This window comes from Tyto alba, unplaced genomic scaffold (genome assembly GCF_018691265.1).
Source record: "Tyto alba isolate M040663 unplaced genomic scaffold, T.alba_DEE_v4.0 Super-Scaffold_33, whole genome shotgun sequence".
Lineage (NCBI taxonomy): Eukaryota > Metazoa > Chordata > Aves > Strigiformes > Tytonidae > Tyto > Tyto alba.
Window position 1 is genome coordinate 16,499,109 of NW_024881308.1, and position 19,122 is coordinate 16,518,230.

Below are 19,122 nucleotides of genomic sequence, written 5' to 3' on the forward strand. Positions count from 1 at the left end.
AAAAGCACAAAATTCGCCAGCAGTTTCAGGAAAAAAACGAAACCAATGAACAAGATAACCTTTAAGAACTGCTCCCAGCATGTTTTGCAGCAAGTGAAGTCACATAATGGACATTTAAAAGGCACATCGTCCTCAGATTTGCAGTTAGAGCACTGGAATCTTCCTAGAATAGAGGCAGGGGGTGGGGAGAGGAGAAGAGAGAGAGGGAGGAAATGACTAAATTCCAGTAATCACCTGTGAAATTCTCATGCATACGCATTTCCAGTGCAGTCCAGAAAACAATAACCAAGAGCTTTACAAGCTACCTTAACAGTGGAATACCTGGCCCTGCTATATTATTTCTTTCACACGACCTCACTCAGTCTCTTGATGCTTCAAATCCCCGTTTAGAAACTGAGATTACATCTTTGCTTTACAAGGAAGTTGTGGAGCAAAAGCCGTAAGTCCTGACGAAACTATTACACCATTGTGATAAAGACAATTGAGTACTTTGAGAGAACATGTGCAAGCAGCACAAAGTACAAATTCTACTTAGCAAACCATGCTAATCATTATTGTACCTGAGCAAATATAGGCATGAACCAGTCATCATTTAACAGACTATCAGCATAATTCCCATTTCTATAACTTATCTTTATTCTCAAGTATTAAAAGAAGTGCATCCAAAATCTCACCTATACCTACCACACTCTGGCTCCATCTCTAGGGGAAAGACAGGCACAACTCCAGAGCCTGTGGGTGCTCTCACATTAATGGTTTCTTTTGATACTTTGGTCTTTGGCAATTCAGGTTGGCTTTTCTGGTTCAAGCAGAAGGAGGAAATCTTCCTCTGAATTTTCTCTGGCATCTCACCCTTAGAAGTGGCTACTGGTTATAAAAAAAACAAAACAAAACAAACCAGCATACAAAACAGTATAATGCAGAACACAATCCACAGATCCCACAAAACACAATTTGAAGTTCAGTAAGTTCTCGTTGTATAAGAAGAAAAACACGATTTGAGTAACTATTTCTTTATGCCATAGTGCTTGGTAACAGAACTTTGATACTAACCCACACCTTATTACTGAAAGGTACCCTTTATTTTGAAATACTTCTGTGGAATTCTTTCTAGACAGTGTATTTAGATCAACTCCTGCTCCCACCCCACTGAGATGCAAAAATTCTGCCTTCACCCATAACACACTCCACAGTTTAAATGGCACTTTCAACTATTTTTTTCTTGTTCCTCGCGCCTCCCCATCTCACATCGCCTTTTCTCTTACATCTGTGTTGGTTGGAGGGGTTTTTTAACGCAATTTGGACACAGCCAATTTCTTTAATCTCCCTTTACACATCTAGAGCAACGGAGACCTTAGCCCACAGCTAAGGCTGTTGGACACTACCCATCATAACAACAAATAAGATTCTAAACTTCAGACAAATGTTCATTCCCAACCTTGCACGTGTCTGTTTTCTCCATTAGTGCACCAGCTCTCCAAACTCAGAGGGATCCCTTCACCTTCAACCTGCTGTTGCAATTGCTTCTCTCCCTCACCACAGATCATTCCAGTCAAATCCTTACACATCTGTTTGAACTGCTCTTTGTGATGAGGGCGCACAAACATGTAAAACCCTGTCCAAAAGAAAATACAGTCAAATGCATAGGAAAATAAATGCCTGACCATGGAGACACCGTGCTTTGGAGGGGAAGAACTCTCTGGAAGCTGAACAACATCAGTCATATTCCTCAGAGTACCTTCAGGTTGCTGGAACACTGCATGTTCTTGTTGATTTTACAATTATGGGCTTTTCCTTGCCAGAAGATAGATGAGTATTTAGCATTGAAAACAACCTCAATTTACCTCAGAATTTTTCTGTTCTCTACAGCTAAGCATAAAATACCTGATCCAGCCCTTCACCTGGTAACTGATCTAACAAAATCTGGTACACACACAATAGCTGAAAAGACTTTCTCAAAAAGGAAATTTCTTGTTACTGTTTGGTTGACAAGGATTCACAACACACATCCAGAAATTCTAAAAAAATCCCAATTATGACTTACTGCCAAGCACAGACAATTCTACCAAAGTCCTCTGAGGTCACAACATTTACTCAGTAGATACTGACTCTCTGTGAAAAAAAATGTTCAGGGGCAGATGATGACTCACAGTGCCACACAGTTCATTTCCCTCCCACTCTTCACTCTGCCAAGACTAACCCAATTAGGGAATAAACCAGAAAAAAATATTTTCTAAAAATTTGGAGACTATACATCTATTCAAGGTCAGTGGAATACTTATTATTATTTCCTAAAGACAAACAAACAAAACTACAACAGCATTTCCCAGCATACACTGTATGCATCATTTCCTGCAGAGGAATTCACACTAGAGACATGAAAGTGGAACTGAGGTGTTACACAGCACAAGACATGATGTCTCCATCAAGATAATAAAGACCAGCATATAATCCCTCCTCTTCCCCCCCCTTTTTTTTTTTTTAAACAATAAAGCCCAATTCAAATTTTGAAAACTTGTAGCTTCCTAAATTCTTTCATCATTAAGCCCATGAATGGAAAAATAAAAAAACAAACCACTTCTGAGAAAATAAATATCATGTTGGAATTTCTAGAAGATTATTATGAATGATCAGGATACTAAATTATGGCACAGTTCCACAACTATTTCCAGGTAAAGCTCTGTAGAAGAATAGTGAATCAAAAGTGTGATTGCTTATCCCGAAACCTGGAAGTGATCTGAGAGCTTAGCACCAGTAGAGCAACCGATGGTCATGAGAACAAAATGGAGCCAGTTCAATAGTCTGCACTGTCTTTTCTAAAGAGCAATCACCTGTAGCAACCGAGTAGAAAAAAAAGCAATGAAATCATTTGACTGAAGTTAGCCTGATGAAGGTTAGGACTGGAATTACTGAGGTCTTACCTAGTGTTTCTAATGGACAATTTCTAACTGAACAGAGATAACATTTTATAACCTGGAGATTTTTTGCTCTCTGAAAGACATTCACTTAACACATATTTCTTGCTGCTTTGCTAAACCGAAAGACGGGAGAGCTGAAGTTTACCAATGCTGGAAGTTTTCCCTAAAACTGGAAAATTTGTAAACTAATGACCAGTGAAAGGTTACTGCTCACCTGAGATCACAGCACCTACACCTTTTCAAAGAAATAAAAGCGATTTCAAAAAAATCCCTTACTTTGAAGGAGGTGAAAGTCTTCTGGCCTCTCAGTGGTGAGGGCTGCAATCACTGATATCATAGCATCATAGTTATCTGTCTTCTTGTAAGCTAACAGTGCTTCATAGAAACGGCTGTAAGTGCTTTTGTCCAAAGCCCTTTTCACGTCGTTCAGATAGGTAGACCTGAGGACCTGGTGATGATCTCTCCTAGAGCTCGAAGCTTTCTCAGTGTCTTTCCCCGGAGCTGGATTGGCATTCTGCCCTGAGAGACAAAGAACACATGTGAGCAGGGCTTGGGGAGGCACAAACAGGTCGCTTTGTACCCGACTGCTCTCTCCATTCCCAAGGACGTTCCTGCAGTGCTTCAAAGTGGTAAAGCCAACACTGCCTGCACAGCCACACGCCGCCCCGGCACCGCCTCGGGCAGAGCCAAGACTGCTCCTGGAAATGGCAACTGAGCAAATTAATTCTGGGGATCGCTTTTAGCATCTGCTGTTTTTTTTTTTTTTTTGATCTTTGAAATGGAGGAATGTGTCAGATGGTCGCTAGGGAATGAGAAAAAAGGTGACAGAGAAGACACTGTGCATGGAGGTCAGCAACAAAGCAGGGTTTGTGCTGCACTGAAGGAGTAGAAGCATTTTAAACAGATGGCTTAAGCAACTCTGCTGACCTTACGCATGGGCAAGTAAACTGTTGAGAGCAATTTTAAAAGAATATTTTATTAATGAAAGGAGGAAAGGAGGGGGTGTGGGTGCGTGTGTTTCCCAACAGGAAAACATAATGTCAAAAAGGAATAGCTAACCTGAAATAACACACAAGATAGCACAAGAGCAATGTAGGAGCACAACAGAAGGCAGGAGCAGCTGTGAACATCCTGCTAAACTCCAAGCAGACTTCTGTTCAAAACATCAAGTCTTTGATTTCCGGGACGTTTTAGAGGAAAAAGTTCTGTTTTGCATATTGAAGGCATGTAAATATGGATGTGGAATATGAAAAGAAACTGATTTAAATTAGCCAGCCACATCTTTTGGTATTTAGATCTCTGTTCCCCACTAAAGAACTTCTAAAGAAGTTAAAGAAGATAATGAAGTTTTAAAAGATAGGTTTAGTTCAATTTCCTTAAAGGGAAAGAACATGGGTGTGAATTAATTAGTATCTTTTATTGCATATCATAAAGCTTTCTGACACTTTCACAGGAGCATACTCTACTTAAGGAGTGAGCAAGAGAAATAATACATGTATTTATTTCTGTTATTTTCTCAACTACTTTTAGTGGAAACACTAAAAACCAATCTCGTGGACCTCAGGACAAAATAATTACCACAGATTCTATTTTGTTCAAATGCTCTTAAAAGACAAAACAAAACAGGAAAACAAATCAAAAGAAAGAACATGGCTTCATACATGAAAAAGCTTTGTTTCCTGGAAGGCTTTAAAATAGGTTTGGTGGGTTTTTTGTTTGTTTTTTTTTTTTTTTTTTTTGTTTTTTTTTTTTAAAAAAAAGAAAGGATTAACCTTTGACTATTCTTTACCCTCTAAAGAAAGACTTCTAAACTATCCAATTATCCTACTCATTTCCTTGTGAGAAATACAAAAAATTCCCAGTTGTTCTCAGGAAGATCTGTAATGAAATAATAACTGAACCTTTGACTTCAAAGATAAACACTGGACAGTATGAGATTAGAGGGATGCATACAGAGATTATGTGCAATTATAAGAATACATTTGCTAGTCTGTTTCTGCAGAGAAAAGACTGTCCACATAAGTGTACACTACCCATAAAAACAAAAAACAAACAAAAAACAAACCAGGAACCATTTTCTTCTTCATACCTGGATTCATATTGAGCTAATCTAAAATTACACTCTCTAAATGGCTCTTTCACAAGCCCTAGGCAAACAGAAAGCACAGCTGTCTTGTGCTCAGCTCACCCTCTCCCTCATGGATGTATGCCAGGTCAGCCTCTAATGCAGACTTCTGGCATTAGTTGGTTTCTTTCATAACCACCTTGATTTAATTTATTGGCTTTTATATTTCGTATTGCTGAAAATTCCGAATTACCATCGCTCCTATCTATGGATAGTGAGCCACTGTGCTAGGTGAACACAAAAAACATTGGTTCCCACCAGGAGAATTTACAGTCAGTGATGAAATAAAACATAACATGCATTACCTTGAGACTGTTTTTATTTAACATGAAGGGTACCTGCACTATTCAGTCCTGTTGTCAAGTGGAATCCTCCCCGGTTCAAGTGGAGTCCAGGGTTTAGCTGAGCACACGAGTCCTTTGAGAATGCAGCTTTCTGCTGACTCTGTTTTTCTTCTGTTAAACCAAACCAGGCTGTTAACAGTGAACTTAGGGCAGACTGAGCGTAGAATGGTGCATTTCAAAGCATTCCATTCTGTGCTGAAAACACCTGGAGATGTCGATGTATTTCTCTGCTAAGAGGGGATGAACTAACACCCTGCTTCTTTGAGGACTTTCTTGTTCCAGGGTTTCAAAAGATTTCACAAGCTCTGTGAGGACATGACTACCCTCTCTTCGCAATCCCGGTGGCACTACATGGGTAGCAAAGACGATACGTACAAAGCTTTTAAACCCACAGACTAGATTAATGATTTAAATAGATCTGTAAACCCCCCCGTTTTGAAATAAAAATGACATCATTACTAACTATGCAATAGCTAATGCTCAGGCATCCACGTATGCCCACAGGAAGGCAAGAGGATCACGCAGAGCAGAGACAGCTCAATATAGATTAAACTAAATTAACTTCCGTCCTTACGTCTCTACATATTACACACATCTTGCTCTAGGATTGGGTAACGTCCATCAAACGATACAGTGGCCTGCACAGTGCTGAAACAAGCTCCTCACCTATATGCTTGGCTAGTATCTCTCTCTCTTCCCGCAGGAGGCTGTGCTCAGGTTTGTAGCCACAGCCCACTCCAGTCAGGTTGCAACACGCTTCATCAAACTGTTTTTTATGTTGAGGACGAACAAACTGGTAAAATTCTTTCATTAGAGGGAAGGGGGGGGAAATAAAAATAATTAAAATCATCAGTACACAACAGGTAATCAATGCCACAGAAATCTACAATGGCAGGACTTCTTGGTGAGATAACATGAAGATAAAGTGCAGCTAAATAACTTAAAATCTAAATGTTGTTATCTAGTGTTTATACAGTAAGCACACTTACAAGCTACACAAAGGTCAGCCATCATGCAAGCTTCCTGCAATATTATTACCAGTAGGTAATAACTGTAATTTTTTCACTGTAAATACGAAGTCACTTACCTCTCAGTGAAACTTGCAGAAAGAGGTCATGAGCTACCTCACAAACCACAGGGTCAAAGTATCTGCTAGGCCGATACTTTGAATAACTGACATACTGTTAATTTTGCATCTCATCTTACTTACCATAAAATGCTTGCCAACCAAAACCCTAAACGTCAAATGAACTTTAGGTTTCAGGTGCCTGCCACTTTTGAAAACTAGATTTAGGCCTTAATTTGGCGATCAAATATTTTTTTATTTATATAGTGAGATCAGCAAACTGGGAAACAGACTGTGGCTACTGTTAGTACCAAATGCTCATACTGAGCTTCCTATTCCTTAACCTTAAAATTAACCCTAAACAATTTACAAGATGCACAACTATGCTTTTTTTATCTTAGTAGATGAAAAAAGTCACAGAAAAATCTGCCCCTTTGCTCACAAGTTGAGAGGGAAATGAAAACTCACAGAGAAAACACTGTTAAACTAGAAGAAATGTTGGTGGGAGTCCAGTTCCTGTCAATGCAGTTGTTAAAAGCCAAGAAAATACCAGCTAAATCAGTAAACTATTAATGCTTGTCCAGATCGTTTGCTTTATAGTCACCATTATTTAAATATGTCCCTAGATATTGTCTACCTATTTACTGCTTCAACACTGAACCCTTACGAACACATCTATCCAACTCACACAATCACACTCTTGATCTTACCTCCTAAACCACAGGGAATAAGCTACACTATTATGCAAAGTTTAAACACACACGAGCTTCTATGGAATGTGATTTTTTTTCATGCCAGTCAAGATGCCAACTAACATAAGATCACTATATTGAGAAGATTTTCTGTTTAATCTGGGGATATAGTGATGAATGTTAATGACTACCATCCTGATTGATCTGTGCGTCAAATCTAAAACACTTCTGAAATACCCAAGTCTATTTAAAAGACAAAGGTCACATCACATAAATATCCTAGGGAAGTCATCGTACCTCGTAACAAGACATGCTTTTTTTCATCTTCTATAAAGAGAGAGCTCATCTGAGACAACATAGTATGGAAGTCATCTGTCTTCTTGTAGTGCTGAAGAGCCTTTGAGAAGAGACCATAGTTCTGTTGGCTTAGGGTCTCCTTCACTGTTTTAATGTACAGCGTGGCTCGGGCCTTCTTTGGCTCCGTCAGGTCTGCTTTGTCAGCTTGCTGCAAAGACAGGAAGCCTTCTCAGTAAATAGTACAACTTGATGAGTCGTTCACATGAATTCAGATGGAAACAATATATTTACAATTCTGCCAGCATAGAGAACAACGAATGCTTTCAACTAACAGGTTATTGTCTCTTGCAATTATGGTAGTCACCCCTATGTCCATCTGTTAGTTCCCAAAAAACCCACACACACCACCCTCCTACCCCAAAAAGCCCCCAGCTTCAGTGCCACAGCATAAAAACAAACCTAACTGGCCTACCTCCTGGAAATAATTAACTGAAAACCATAAATCTCTGAAGCAGGAGGTACAGAGAATGGAAGGTGTTCAAGCATTTTGGTTCCTCTAAGACACTATACACACAAGCAAGTCAGATTACTCTCCTGTGTTGGGAAACATTCTTCTAGAGTCACAAGCAGCAGGGACTTGAAAAAGGTTCAGAACAACCCCTCCTTTATCAAAGTGACCGTGCATTGCAATATGCTCACACACTTTAAACATATAAACTGTATGACCCTTGTCATGTGTCTTTGTGACAAAACCCAGCATTGACGGGGCAATCCCCTGAGGCACGAGTATACTGTTAATTTCCCTAGCTGATTATTATATTTATTTCTAAAACATTAATCCTATCTATATCTGTGAGCGTCCATTCCCCCTCAGAAGAGCGATGCTATTCACCTTCTCTGTTGACCAAACTGACTGCTTCAGAGGAATATTCCTAGAGAAGGCAGCCAAGTCTCCCTCAACAATTCTAAGGAGAAGGCTTAAGAGAAATTACATTTACTCCAAACCTTGAGGGCTAGGCTGACTCATCATGACATCAGATAGCAACAAACTGTAAACACAACCTTCTGCAATGAACCTGCTTCCTTCCTCACACCTTGGATGTTATCAGCTTCAGGATCTGTGACTACTTTTAGCAGTTTCGTTTGCTGGGTGTCTGGGAGAATGACAGACAGACAGCACCCAGTTAGGGCAGTACCTTGGACAACTACGAACACACACAATCACCCAGGGGATTCTCATTAATTTATCACGGCTCTTAAGCACCTATCTACAGAATCACAGAATATGAGGTTGGAAGCGATCTCAAGGACCACCCAATCCAACTTTCCCTGGGAAAACCCATCTAGACAACATGGCCCAGCACCCTATCCAGCTGAATCTTAAAAGTGTCCAGTGTTGGGGAATCCACCACTTCCCTGGGGAAATTATTCTGATGGCTGATTGTTCTCATTGTGAAAAAAATTTTTGCTTGTGTCCAGTCAGAATGTCCCCAGGAGTAACTTGTAGCCATTACCCCTCATCTTTCCCATGTGCCTCCTTGTAAAAAGGGAGGCTCCATCTTCTTTGTGTGTGTGTATATATATATAAAAAAATAATGAGTTAACTGAGTTTGGAGACAGGGCAAAACAATAATGCACAACTGCAAACATAACACAATAATGACGCACCACAGGTGGTGTTAGGATGTGATCACTTACCCAAAACTGGTCAGTTATGCCATTTGAGGCTCTACTACCAGCAGCTGGGACTAGGTGAGCCTGGTAGCTCACTTCCAACTGAACTATTCTAATGAAAAAGAATGAAACTACCCACCAGACATTGACCTCCTTCCTGGTCAATGGGAGATGTTCACAAGGTAGCCAATGCCAGAAAACATTTTTTTTTCACCTACCAGCCCTACCTGGACCTGTGCTTGATTGGGTCTGTGATGTCTAGATTTGAGAAAGAACATGACAGAAATAGATTTCAGATGTGCATTGATATGTATTTACAATTTGGAGAAAACACATAATTGTTCTGGCCACAGTCATCTGTCTGCCTGGAAATTTCCAATTCAAATTATAATGGTCAAAGGGATGGCACAGACACACGAAAACACATACTGTATTGCTGACTAGCTTTATTTTCTTCCTTCCTCCCTTCTGCTCATCTGTTAACCTCTTCTCATACTGAAGGGAAAGTGTTGACAGACGTTGTGCCTGTGAAGATTAAAAGAAAAGAAGGTCCAAAAAAATGCTTTTTAAAGTTATTGACTAAAATAAATGGACATTTCCAATAGTAAAGTTTATTAACCCAGTTTGTGAGCCCATTCAAGAAAGGGAAACAGGTCAACCTAAATGATCGCAACAGAACCTGGGACACATACATGCTTCTAGAAGGTAATCGCTTACTGGACAATTCGGAGAGAGATATCAAATTAAAGACAAGGATGGTCCCAAGGATGTGGATTTCCAATTAAGCAAAGCTGAACTTACAGCTAATTGCTTTAGGGTAGTCTTGAGAGCGTACATACACCTGTGTGTAACTGATGCCTCACATGCCCCTTCACTTTCCTGCCTGGAAGTACATTTATGAAGAAAGCCTGTAACAGGTTTTTCGTGGGGTACTGAGGAGGGAAGCCTAAGCAGCCTTGTGGACAGGGCAGATAGGATGAGACAGTAGCAGAAACACTTGTGGCTTGACAGGCTCTCTAGCATCTCCCATTCCCAGTAACAAAGCGGGCCTGTACTGTGCTGACTGGGAATACTGGTATATACAAAGCTCCAAAAGAGAAGTGAGCAGGCATAAGTAAGAGGAGTAGAATTGCTTAATAGCAGCACCTCCAATATTAGGTCAAGCCAGTATCAACCACATTAAGAACAACCACCTAAGGAACAGAAGAAACTGCAGGACAGTCCTATATTGCCACTTGGTTACTACATACCTGTTGAGAAAGCAGGTATGTGAAGTAATTTATTTCTTTGCTATTTCCCAATAAGAGAATTTCATAGCAAGTATGTGACTATGAGTGCATTTACAGAAGGGTGTTGTTCATTTGTGAGAGGAACCAGTGAAACATTATCACTACCCCTATATGACACTGTGACTTCTAAATAGGTCTATTCAGATCACAAAGCTTCAGAGTCAAATTAAACTAAAACAAAACTGAAAATAAAGCAACCCCTAAGCCAATAACATCAGATTTGCCGGTCTGTAGAGTTAGTTGCTGTTACTTAGAAATACAACCTTCAGTGCACTCATAATACTGCAAGGACACTGAATTCCAGACAAGCCTGACCACAATTTAAGTGCACATTTAAATATATTTTCTTTGAGCATCATGTAACTGAATGAAGAATTGAAATAGAAGCATCAAGTCAAACATTTATGATACATGCAATAAGTTAGAAAAATGATCAAAAATATCTTCTTAATCCTGGACTATGTAAAGGCATCACCTGGAATAGCATCATCCAGAAGAAATAAGGCTTCTGAAAGACAAGTTTCCACAAGGCAAATCTCACAAGGAAAACTGATTAAGGGGAACTGTCAAATAATTCTTTAAATGGATTGAAAGACTATTGCTTGTATTATGATTTTTTGAGATCACAAAGGCTGCTTGTCTTCTTTTTCACCCCAAGGAAATTGCTTCAGAATGTCAGCAGCTAAATTTCCATTATTTAGGGAACAAGGGTACAGTATAACCTTGATAAAAGAAAAAACAGTAACACAGATACTACGATGGATGGTGAAGAAAGATGTGAAAGCACACCGACCCCATTACCAGTCCAAATCCAGTGCTTATTACGATCAGCTCAATACTAGACTCAGAGTGAAAGCTGGCTCCTCCCTTGGAGGCACTGCCGTCTCAGGATTACATTCCCCACATTTCTGGTGCCAGAGGTCATCAGCTGAGGTGCAACACAGGATGACCCAGCCATCCTCTGCAAACCATAGATGAGTAGTAATGCCAAATACAGAAAGCGGACACGAGCTGATTCACTGCTCAGCTGTTTGGACCATGAACTTATCTGACTTAAAGAAGTGCTGAACTATGTCAAAAGCAGTGCAGCTGTGTTAACAAGACACCGTAGCTGAGTTATCAAGACCCTGGAGATGTGCCACGCTTTCCAAAGAATAAATTCTGGTATCTATGCCGTGGCGGCCCATGGGTGGTGGAACCTATTTCTCAATCGGCTGCACACAAATTACTATGTTCTATCCTTTGTTGCTTTCTCCCGGTTTGTACATTCCTTCTGTTTTGTACATGTCTCCATCCATCTCCCTTAGGCCTCCTGAGATATTCCCCAGATACTCCTTACACCTCCACACTTTCCCTTAGGCATTCTTCCCCTAAGCCAGCCGATTAGGTATGTTGCAATAGGCATTCCTGGAGTCCACACACCAGTCATCAGCCAGTCTGAGTCTGTGAGCCAGCAGTTTAATATTCCTGCTGATGGCAGCCAGCTAATGGAGCTACCCCACCAACAATTGCAAACATGGATTTTGGGAAAGCAATAACACAGCTTAGTCACCGATATATTAAAAATACAAATCCAAGAGGAAAGAAAGAGAACAGCACAGAAGAAGGTTTGTTGATCTTAACGTAATAGTGGATTTTTAACTCAGATAAAATATTCCGCAAGTCTGTCATATTCATTCTCTGAGGCAAATCAAAAGATTTTAATCTGAAAGTGCAATTTCTAATTCATAAACAGTCCCCTCGCCCTTTTTTTAATTCAATATCTGGTCACATACCAAGTGCTGACACAGATTCCACCCAGGAGGAACTGTGTACCTACCAACCTCTTATTTGAGAGCTCTTTGCTCTCCAGACAGCACAGTTAACTTCCAGGAATCCATGTGGTCAGCAGCTATGGAGCACAGTACAAGTATGTACCTGTTGGTCATCTAGTGGAACGTGGCAAGGAAACCCTTTGATTAAGCTTCACTACGAGAACTTGCAGTTACCAGTGCTGATTACAGTGAGTTTTTCTTGAAAGACGGTTGAACTGGTATTCTTAAATCAATGCCAAACTGATTTTGCTTTAGAGCCTGTGATTTTTACTTGTGACATGTACTTTGCTACACCACTGCCATTACCTTTTCCTCTCCAGACAAGTCACCTTCCTCCTCGGCATCTTCACTGCTCTTCTCGTTGCGCTCCAACGCATCCAAGAGCCCAATACCTTGTCTTCTAGGTGAGACGAGCTCTTGTTCATATTCCATGCACAGGCTGGTTGATCCATCTCCATTTACTGGCATTGCAGCATAATATAGATAACAGATTAACATTCCACATTACCTCTTGCATTTTCTTTGACTCAAAATTTTACAGAGCAATCCACAAAGATGTGTTGGTTTGTTTAATCTTCCACATCTTGCAAAATTGCATTCTATGACTTAAGACGACTGATTTGGTTAACAACTCCCAACATTGCTCAAGCATTAGTTACCACAACCTGGTGGACTTCTCTTAAACTTCTCCTTAAGTGATGGTCATATTTAACCTCAAAATGGCTTAGGATCAATGGAAAAAAGGTCTTACTGCAACAATTGTCTGTGTTTTAACTACTTTAACTTTATGGATTTCCAAAAACTCGAGTTCCTATTCTTAAGAGAGTCTGTCTCAAAAAATGATTTATTAAACAGAACAAGTTTGGGGTTTTTTAAAGCCTACAATTCTCACAGTATCAATACCTATAAGACACGGTCACCCTCAGGTCCCAAGAATACATATTCTCACTGATCAGGATCCAGGTATAGTTGGGTTTAAATATAAGAATATAGAGCTGTAGGTAGCATTAAATTAGTATCAATTTGCTACTTCTAAAAGGCGTTCTCTTCAAAATATATTTCCACTATTTTGTGAAATTACTTCAACAGTCAGGTACTAAGAAAAGTCATTATTTTGAGAAGAATGGAAGTATACTATGCTATAAATTAAAAAGTCAGTACAAGAAACTCCTTAGCCAAAACTATGATTACAGGTGAAGTCTGATGTTACAGCTGATGATACAGATTCTCAGTTGCATTGCAAGAGAGGCAATGCAGCTTCTTCCCTCTACCTCCAGTGACACATTCCAGCCCATCCTTTGAGATGCATCTACCAGTCATGGGAATGAAAGGTAAACTGGTTCATCTGCTTGCTCTGCAGTTGCACAACAGATGGATTCAAATCAGGGGAAGGAGCATAAACACACAGTTGGAAATTGAGGAAGAAAAAAAAAGTGGTGACCAAAGGAATCATTTCCAACAACAACCTGCAGTCACACTGGCTTAGGTGTAACATGAAATCACCCTCACACTCAGACATAACTGTTTTGGAATCACAATTTTAAACACACCTTCATTGTTCTGTTCCAAACCACCAAGCAGTCTAGAGCAGAACATTCTGAAAGAATATCTGACGTGAGAAATACTTTATTCTTTGACGTTAGCTAACCACAACTTTTAAAACACTTTTTTTGCTCCAAGGACAATGCTCTCTTTATGTTTTCTTAGTCAGATTACCATGGAAGAGTCATTCATACAACAGGATGAAAGGACATATGAAGGTCACTGCTAGTCAGAAACAGACTTCCAGTTCTTATTTTTTTAAAACTATTTGTAATATTCCAAAGACCTCCTGTTCTGCCGGTCACTTTTCCAGGCCCCATCTGTGCCTCTGCTCTGTAGTTGCAACCGGTTCTCCCATTTCCTAATGCCAAACTATGTCCCTTCTGGTCAGACTTTTACATCGGTCTTTAAGCTCTCCTTGCTTTCTCTGCCATTCCAGTTTCTTCCTTTTTTTGGTTCAGCTTAAAACAGAAAAGAGTATCTGCGAGTACTGAAACCCACCTTTTCTTTTCCTCTTCAAACTGGGAACATGGTCGTCCAAGTTTTTGGCTTTTTTCAGGCAGAGGATCTGCTCAGCTGAAGTAGATGGTGCCGTACCACTCTCACCGAGGGAACCAGCAGAGCCAGAAGGGCATTGTGGCAGGGGCATCTGCAAGCAGTTTACAAAACGTTACAGTAGGCAAAAGCCACTCTTCCACTCCACTTCCTTTGCAACCAAAAATCTCAGCAATCCCAAAACATCTCCTTTTTCCCATATAACCCTTGGCAGCAAGATTGTTACATGTGCTGTATTTATGGGCTTTGGAAAAAAGGATCAAATAACTCAGAAGTGATACAGATAGATGAAGTGTAGTAAGCAGGCTTAGCACTAAGTGACCTGTCTAACAGAAAAAGGGTCATGACCCTGCTAAAGAACAATTGCTTCCTAATACTATCCCTGCAACACAGCTCCTTCTGGCAAAGCACATTGGGATGTGGTTCTTATTTACCATAAAACTCCCATTTATGATCAGAAAAGATCATCAAATCATCCATTATCATTTATTTTGTAACTTATTATTTTGAACAACTTGTATTTGGCTAAAGCATCTTCCAGAAAGTCATTCATGTCTGTATTGTGTTTATTTAAATCTTAATCTCTATTTTGGGAGAAAATAATTCCCCATTCTGCCACCCAGCCCATTTCTTGCTATGATTTTCTGCAGTCAGTTAGAAAGTCTTTTTACTAACTTTTTAAATCAAGGAACTATTGCTGAGAAAAAGAGCTTCTTAGTGCTAAAAGAGAAGCCATGTTAGTGGAGATGACTCGGTGATGAACCGTAATAACGGATGGGTTTGTCTTGCTCTTTATACCAGTCAGCTTCAATTTAAATTTAAGGGTTTGACTGATTCTTCCACACGTACACCCTCTCCCTGAGGGTGAGGTAGAAAGCTATTGATGATAATGTCAGCTCCTGTATTTGCATGCCATCCAATGAAAGCTGTGTTTATTTCAGAGAAGCTGAAAAAGGAAGTTATTTTTGTGATCTAACCTAATGAGTTGCTCAGCATGACAAGACATCCTGTCCCAGCTCACTTTTGGAGAAATATGAGGCATATCTCCTTTCCCATAAAGCTTCCAATGTTCAGAAGTGACGAGTGACTCCACTGCATCTCTCATCTGGCTTAGGATTCCCAGTTTCCAACACTATCAAGAACATTTTTTGTTTGGTTGGTTTGGTTTTTTTAAAGACACTTACAATTTCCTGAGCAACACGGAAGAAGAGGGAGACACTTCTTACTGCGTGCCCAAAGTTGTCATAGACATTCACATAAGGGCGGACCCACGTAGGCAGCTTGCCTCTTACATCACCAGTTGTGAACCTGTGTAGGATTGGAAAAGGAGAGAATTATTTGCCAGGTTGGCCTGCACAAATTAAACAAATGCTAGATCAGGGTCCAAAAGGACAAGGGAGGAACAGTGAGCCAACAAAAGACTGAAACAGTGCAGTAAATACAATGGGGTGATGTCTTCACTCAGGAGAGAAGGGCTTTGTTGGTGCCACGTACCACGCAATCAGCCAACTCCCACCTTCCATCCATAAAATCTTGACCTGTGCAACAGTAACAGTAGTACTGAACTGTGATGTGCTCACTGTCCCCAGTCGAGCCTCAGCACTGAAGGCTATCAATTAAACTCTTGCTGCCTATTATATACATATTAATTAATATTAATGGAATAGAATGTTAATATATCACATTAATATAGATTGCATTGTTTCAGCAATTTAATCTTTCCTCATTTTCATCCTCCTCCTCTCACAAAACTGCAGTGCTGGTGACTGCCTTCTCAAATGAGAAATGGAGAAAATGCAGACCCGTAAGTTATTATCACATCATTTCCAGTAGCATTACAAACATGAATTCAACAAAATGGCTTATTTTGCGTTAATACCATTAATCTCTTTCTGCAGCTCCAAGACAGTATATTTTGGGAGCAGAAGATAACAATCTAGTTACTTTCTTAAAGTAGTGCAATATTTACATAACCAGTTATATAAAATAATTGAATTACTTCTGAACTGTTGCCTTCTCCAAACAGTAACATCAGCACGTTTACATACAATATACCAGCACCTGTGCTGGGACATGAAGATGTTGATATATGTTTATGTTCTGGAGTCAAGGTTTCACCTGTGGTCACAGAGGAAGATAGCACCATAGTCTTGGCGATGTCTGATGACCCTGCCGATAGCCTGATTGACAGCCCGGGAAGCCTGCTGACTGTACCACTCACGCCCAGATAAATACTGCAACAAGTGGGAGGAAAAATAAACATTATTTACCAGGTAAAATGTGTTCTCCGTGCTGTACAGCCACTATTTCTTTCTAATGAAATAAATAAATAATAATTAAAAAAATGTATCCAATAAGACCTACTGAAAAATCTCTTAAAAGCCTAGGAAAACCAAATACAGGTTGGCTCAAGTACCACCCCTAACTTACAGTGCACAGAAAACTCAAGTAGTAATATCCAGCTTGAGGGGCTATTTAGTACGAGATGCACTGACAGCCTTGGCAGTACAACAGACTCACTATATTATTTTAAGACTCAACAGCTATCCTGCAGGACAATAAACTAAATTTATACTGCCATTTATGCTCATGCCTGAAGAAACAGAAAAATAAACCCAAACCCAAAGCAAAACAAAACATAAAAAAACAAAACCAAACCCACACATACACACCACACCCCCAACCACCAGAACAAAAATCCCCCAGGCAGCCAGCACAGACAATTCTTCCTGCCCACCCTCTCTCTGGATGAAATCATTTCCTCGGAAAGATGGATGGATAACATGCATACAAAGATTTTTATTAAAACTTTAATTATACCATTTTTTGAGCCTATGCTTGATTGAGACTGTGCCATTGGAGACAGAATTTGGAACCCTTAACACTATTAAAAGAAAAAGGTGATTGTATTTGTGCCAATTTCCCAAGGTTGTTCGGCTTTTTGATATTCATGGGCCTGTAAGGCTGCGAGGATAACAAAAGCCAAAATCCACAGAGACAAGAGGGAGAGACAATGACGTGAACATGCAAAGAGCCAGCAGTGAAAAGTTGCCCAGCATTACCTGTGCACCTGCACCACTTCTTCTCATTTCATCCAGGAACTGCATCTTCAAAACAACTCTGGGCTCCATACGAGGAGGAAACGGAAGCCCGGTAATGATGACTCCTCGTCCATTTATGTCTGCAAAGTCCAAGCCTTCACTGGCCTGAAAAGAGTGTTTCCTGTTATCAACAGGTCTTGAAGTGACATTTCAGAGCAATTCAGCAGTTATTGGCCTTTTTTCTCCATTAAATTAAATTCCTAGCCAAGTGCAGTTCATGGACTATGTTATGAACAGTTTCAACTAGATGTTTTCCCTTTATTACCAGGACTTCAGATTTAGCTTTTTCCTCTAAGAGGCCCTGGACAAAGCACACCTCAGCCAACAGCACTGATGTATGTGTCTTATTTCTGGATAAGCAGAACAGCTGTACTCAGAAGACATCTTAAATGTCAGTCAATACCTCTGTTTAAACCTTCCATACCTTGAATTGTTAGCAAGATGTGTTAAGAACACAGAAAACCTTCTCTGACATTAAAAATGAACAGAATAATTTGAAAGCAATAATGGAAAGCTACCAGAAATCTGCTCAGAATCAGTGTCCTATTCACCAGCTGTGCTGCTTACATCCACTCAAGTATTTGTCACTCATGCCCTCTGTACTCGCTCACGTCCCACACTCCACACTGTGCTGGCAAATCACTTTGGGAAATACACAAAATCAGAGTTAAATCGACTGAAAAAATAATTTGAGGTGGGGGGGAGGATGGGACAGGGGGCAAGAAGCTGGTCTGATTTTCAGCTGAATTAATTCTCCAATCTCATTTACCATACTACACAAGCAGCTATGATGGAACATAACATCAGGGATGGATGGGCAGGTGGAATGAGCAACTCTGCTCGGCTTAAGCCAGCACTGCCACTAAGAGCAATCACAGCATGCACTGTAAACCCTCTGGAGCTAGCAATCGTCTAGTTGTATTTATGGACATTTTATCTTGGGCACAAAGGAAATCCCTCAGGCTAATAAGAGCCTGAGAAGACCAATCTCAGACACACACACACAAAAAAAAAAAAAAAAAAAAAAAAAAACCAACAAAACCCCAAACCAACAAAACAAACCTGCACTTCACCCCACAAAACAGGAAATAAAATTCCTGTGAACTTTTAAAGGCACCCCAGGCTAGGTACAGCTAGCAAAAGAACAAGAGTAGCCAGGAAAGAACCTCCTTTTCATAAAAATGATTGGGTTTTTAGGTTTCTTTCAGGGAACAGAGAACACAAAAAAGCTTGCTAGAACCTACTGCCAATGTAAAAGTGGAGCAACAACCTGGGAGGGAATCAAAGTGATGTGTGAGAAGAGAGCTAGTTTTAGAGCTTTTCACAACATGTCTCTTTCAGTTTATCTTCTCAAATATTTCCAATTTTGCAGTCATACTATTAACCTTGTGACTGTAACAGACTAAATAGTCTATCCTCCAACTGCATGGTACTGAAAAGCATGATCTCTCCACAGACTCTATTCTCTTCACTACTGCTGGAAGGACAGGCATATTCAGGTGAGACTCCCACCCAAAAAAAGAGCTATGTCTGCTCTTCACTGATCCAACAGCCACTTTAGAGACTGAGACTGAAGGTTTAAAACAAGCTGAATCTTCTCTTGGTAGGCAGTAAGCAGCAGCAGCAAAAATGCTCAAAGAGGAATTTATAATTTTGCAAATATTTCCACTGATAATCATAAATCAATTCATCAGCCCTGGAAAAA

At 40.0% G+C, this 19,122-nt stretch overlaps 1 protein-coding gene across 3 annotated transcripts in view; it reads right to left on the minus strand.

The window, feature by feature from the left end:
- The window catches only part of RTEL1 (regulator of telomere elongation helicase 1), a 52,296-nt gene that overhangs the window by 6,202 nt on the left and 26,972 nt on the right, over window positions 1-19,122 (minus strand). Inside the window, exons 23-35 of one of the 3 annotated variants that reach the window (XM_033001191.2) lie at window positions 17,379-17,522; window positions 16,435-16,550; window positions 15,501-15,624; window positions 14,263-14,410; window positions 12,526-12,680; window positions 9,546-9,641; window positions 7,443-7,650; window positions 6,054-6,191; window positions 5,382-5,498; window positions 3,195-3,437; window positions 1,439-1,615; window positions 685-864; window positions 60-163 (exon numbers count right to left, since the gene is read on the minus strand). In XM_033001191.2, the coding sequence (XP_032857082.2) occupies window positions 60-163; window positions 685-864; window positions 1,439-1,615; window positions 3,195-3,437; window positions 5,382-5,498; window positions 6,054-6,191; window positions 7,443-7,650; window positions 9,546-9,641; window positions 12,526-12,680; window positions 14,263-14,410; window positions 15,501-15,624; window positions 16,435-16,550; window positions 17,379-17,522 (1,950 nt within the window). Of the gene's footprint in view, window positions 1-59; window positions 164-684; window positions 868-1,438; window positions 1,616-3,194; window positions 3,438-5,381; window positions 5,499-6,053; window positions 6,192-7,442; window positions 7,651-9,545; window positions 9,642-12,525; window positions 12,681-14,262; window positions 14,411-15,500; window positions 15,625-16,434; window positions 16,551-17,378; window positions 17,523-19,122 lie in introns of all 3 variants that reach the window. The other 2 variants (XM_033001190.2, XM_033001192.2) reach the window with 2 other exon arrangements.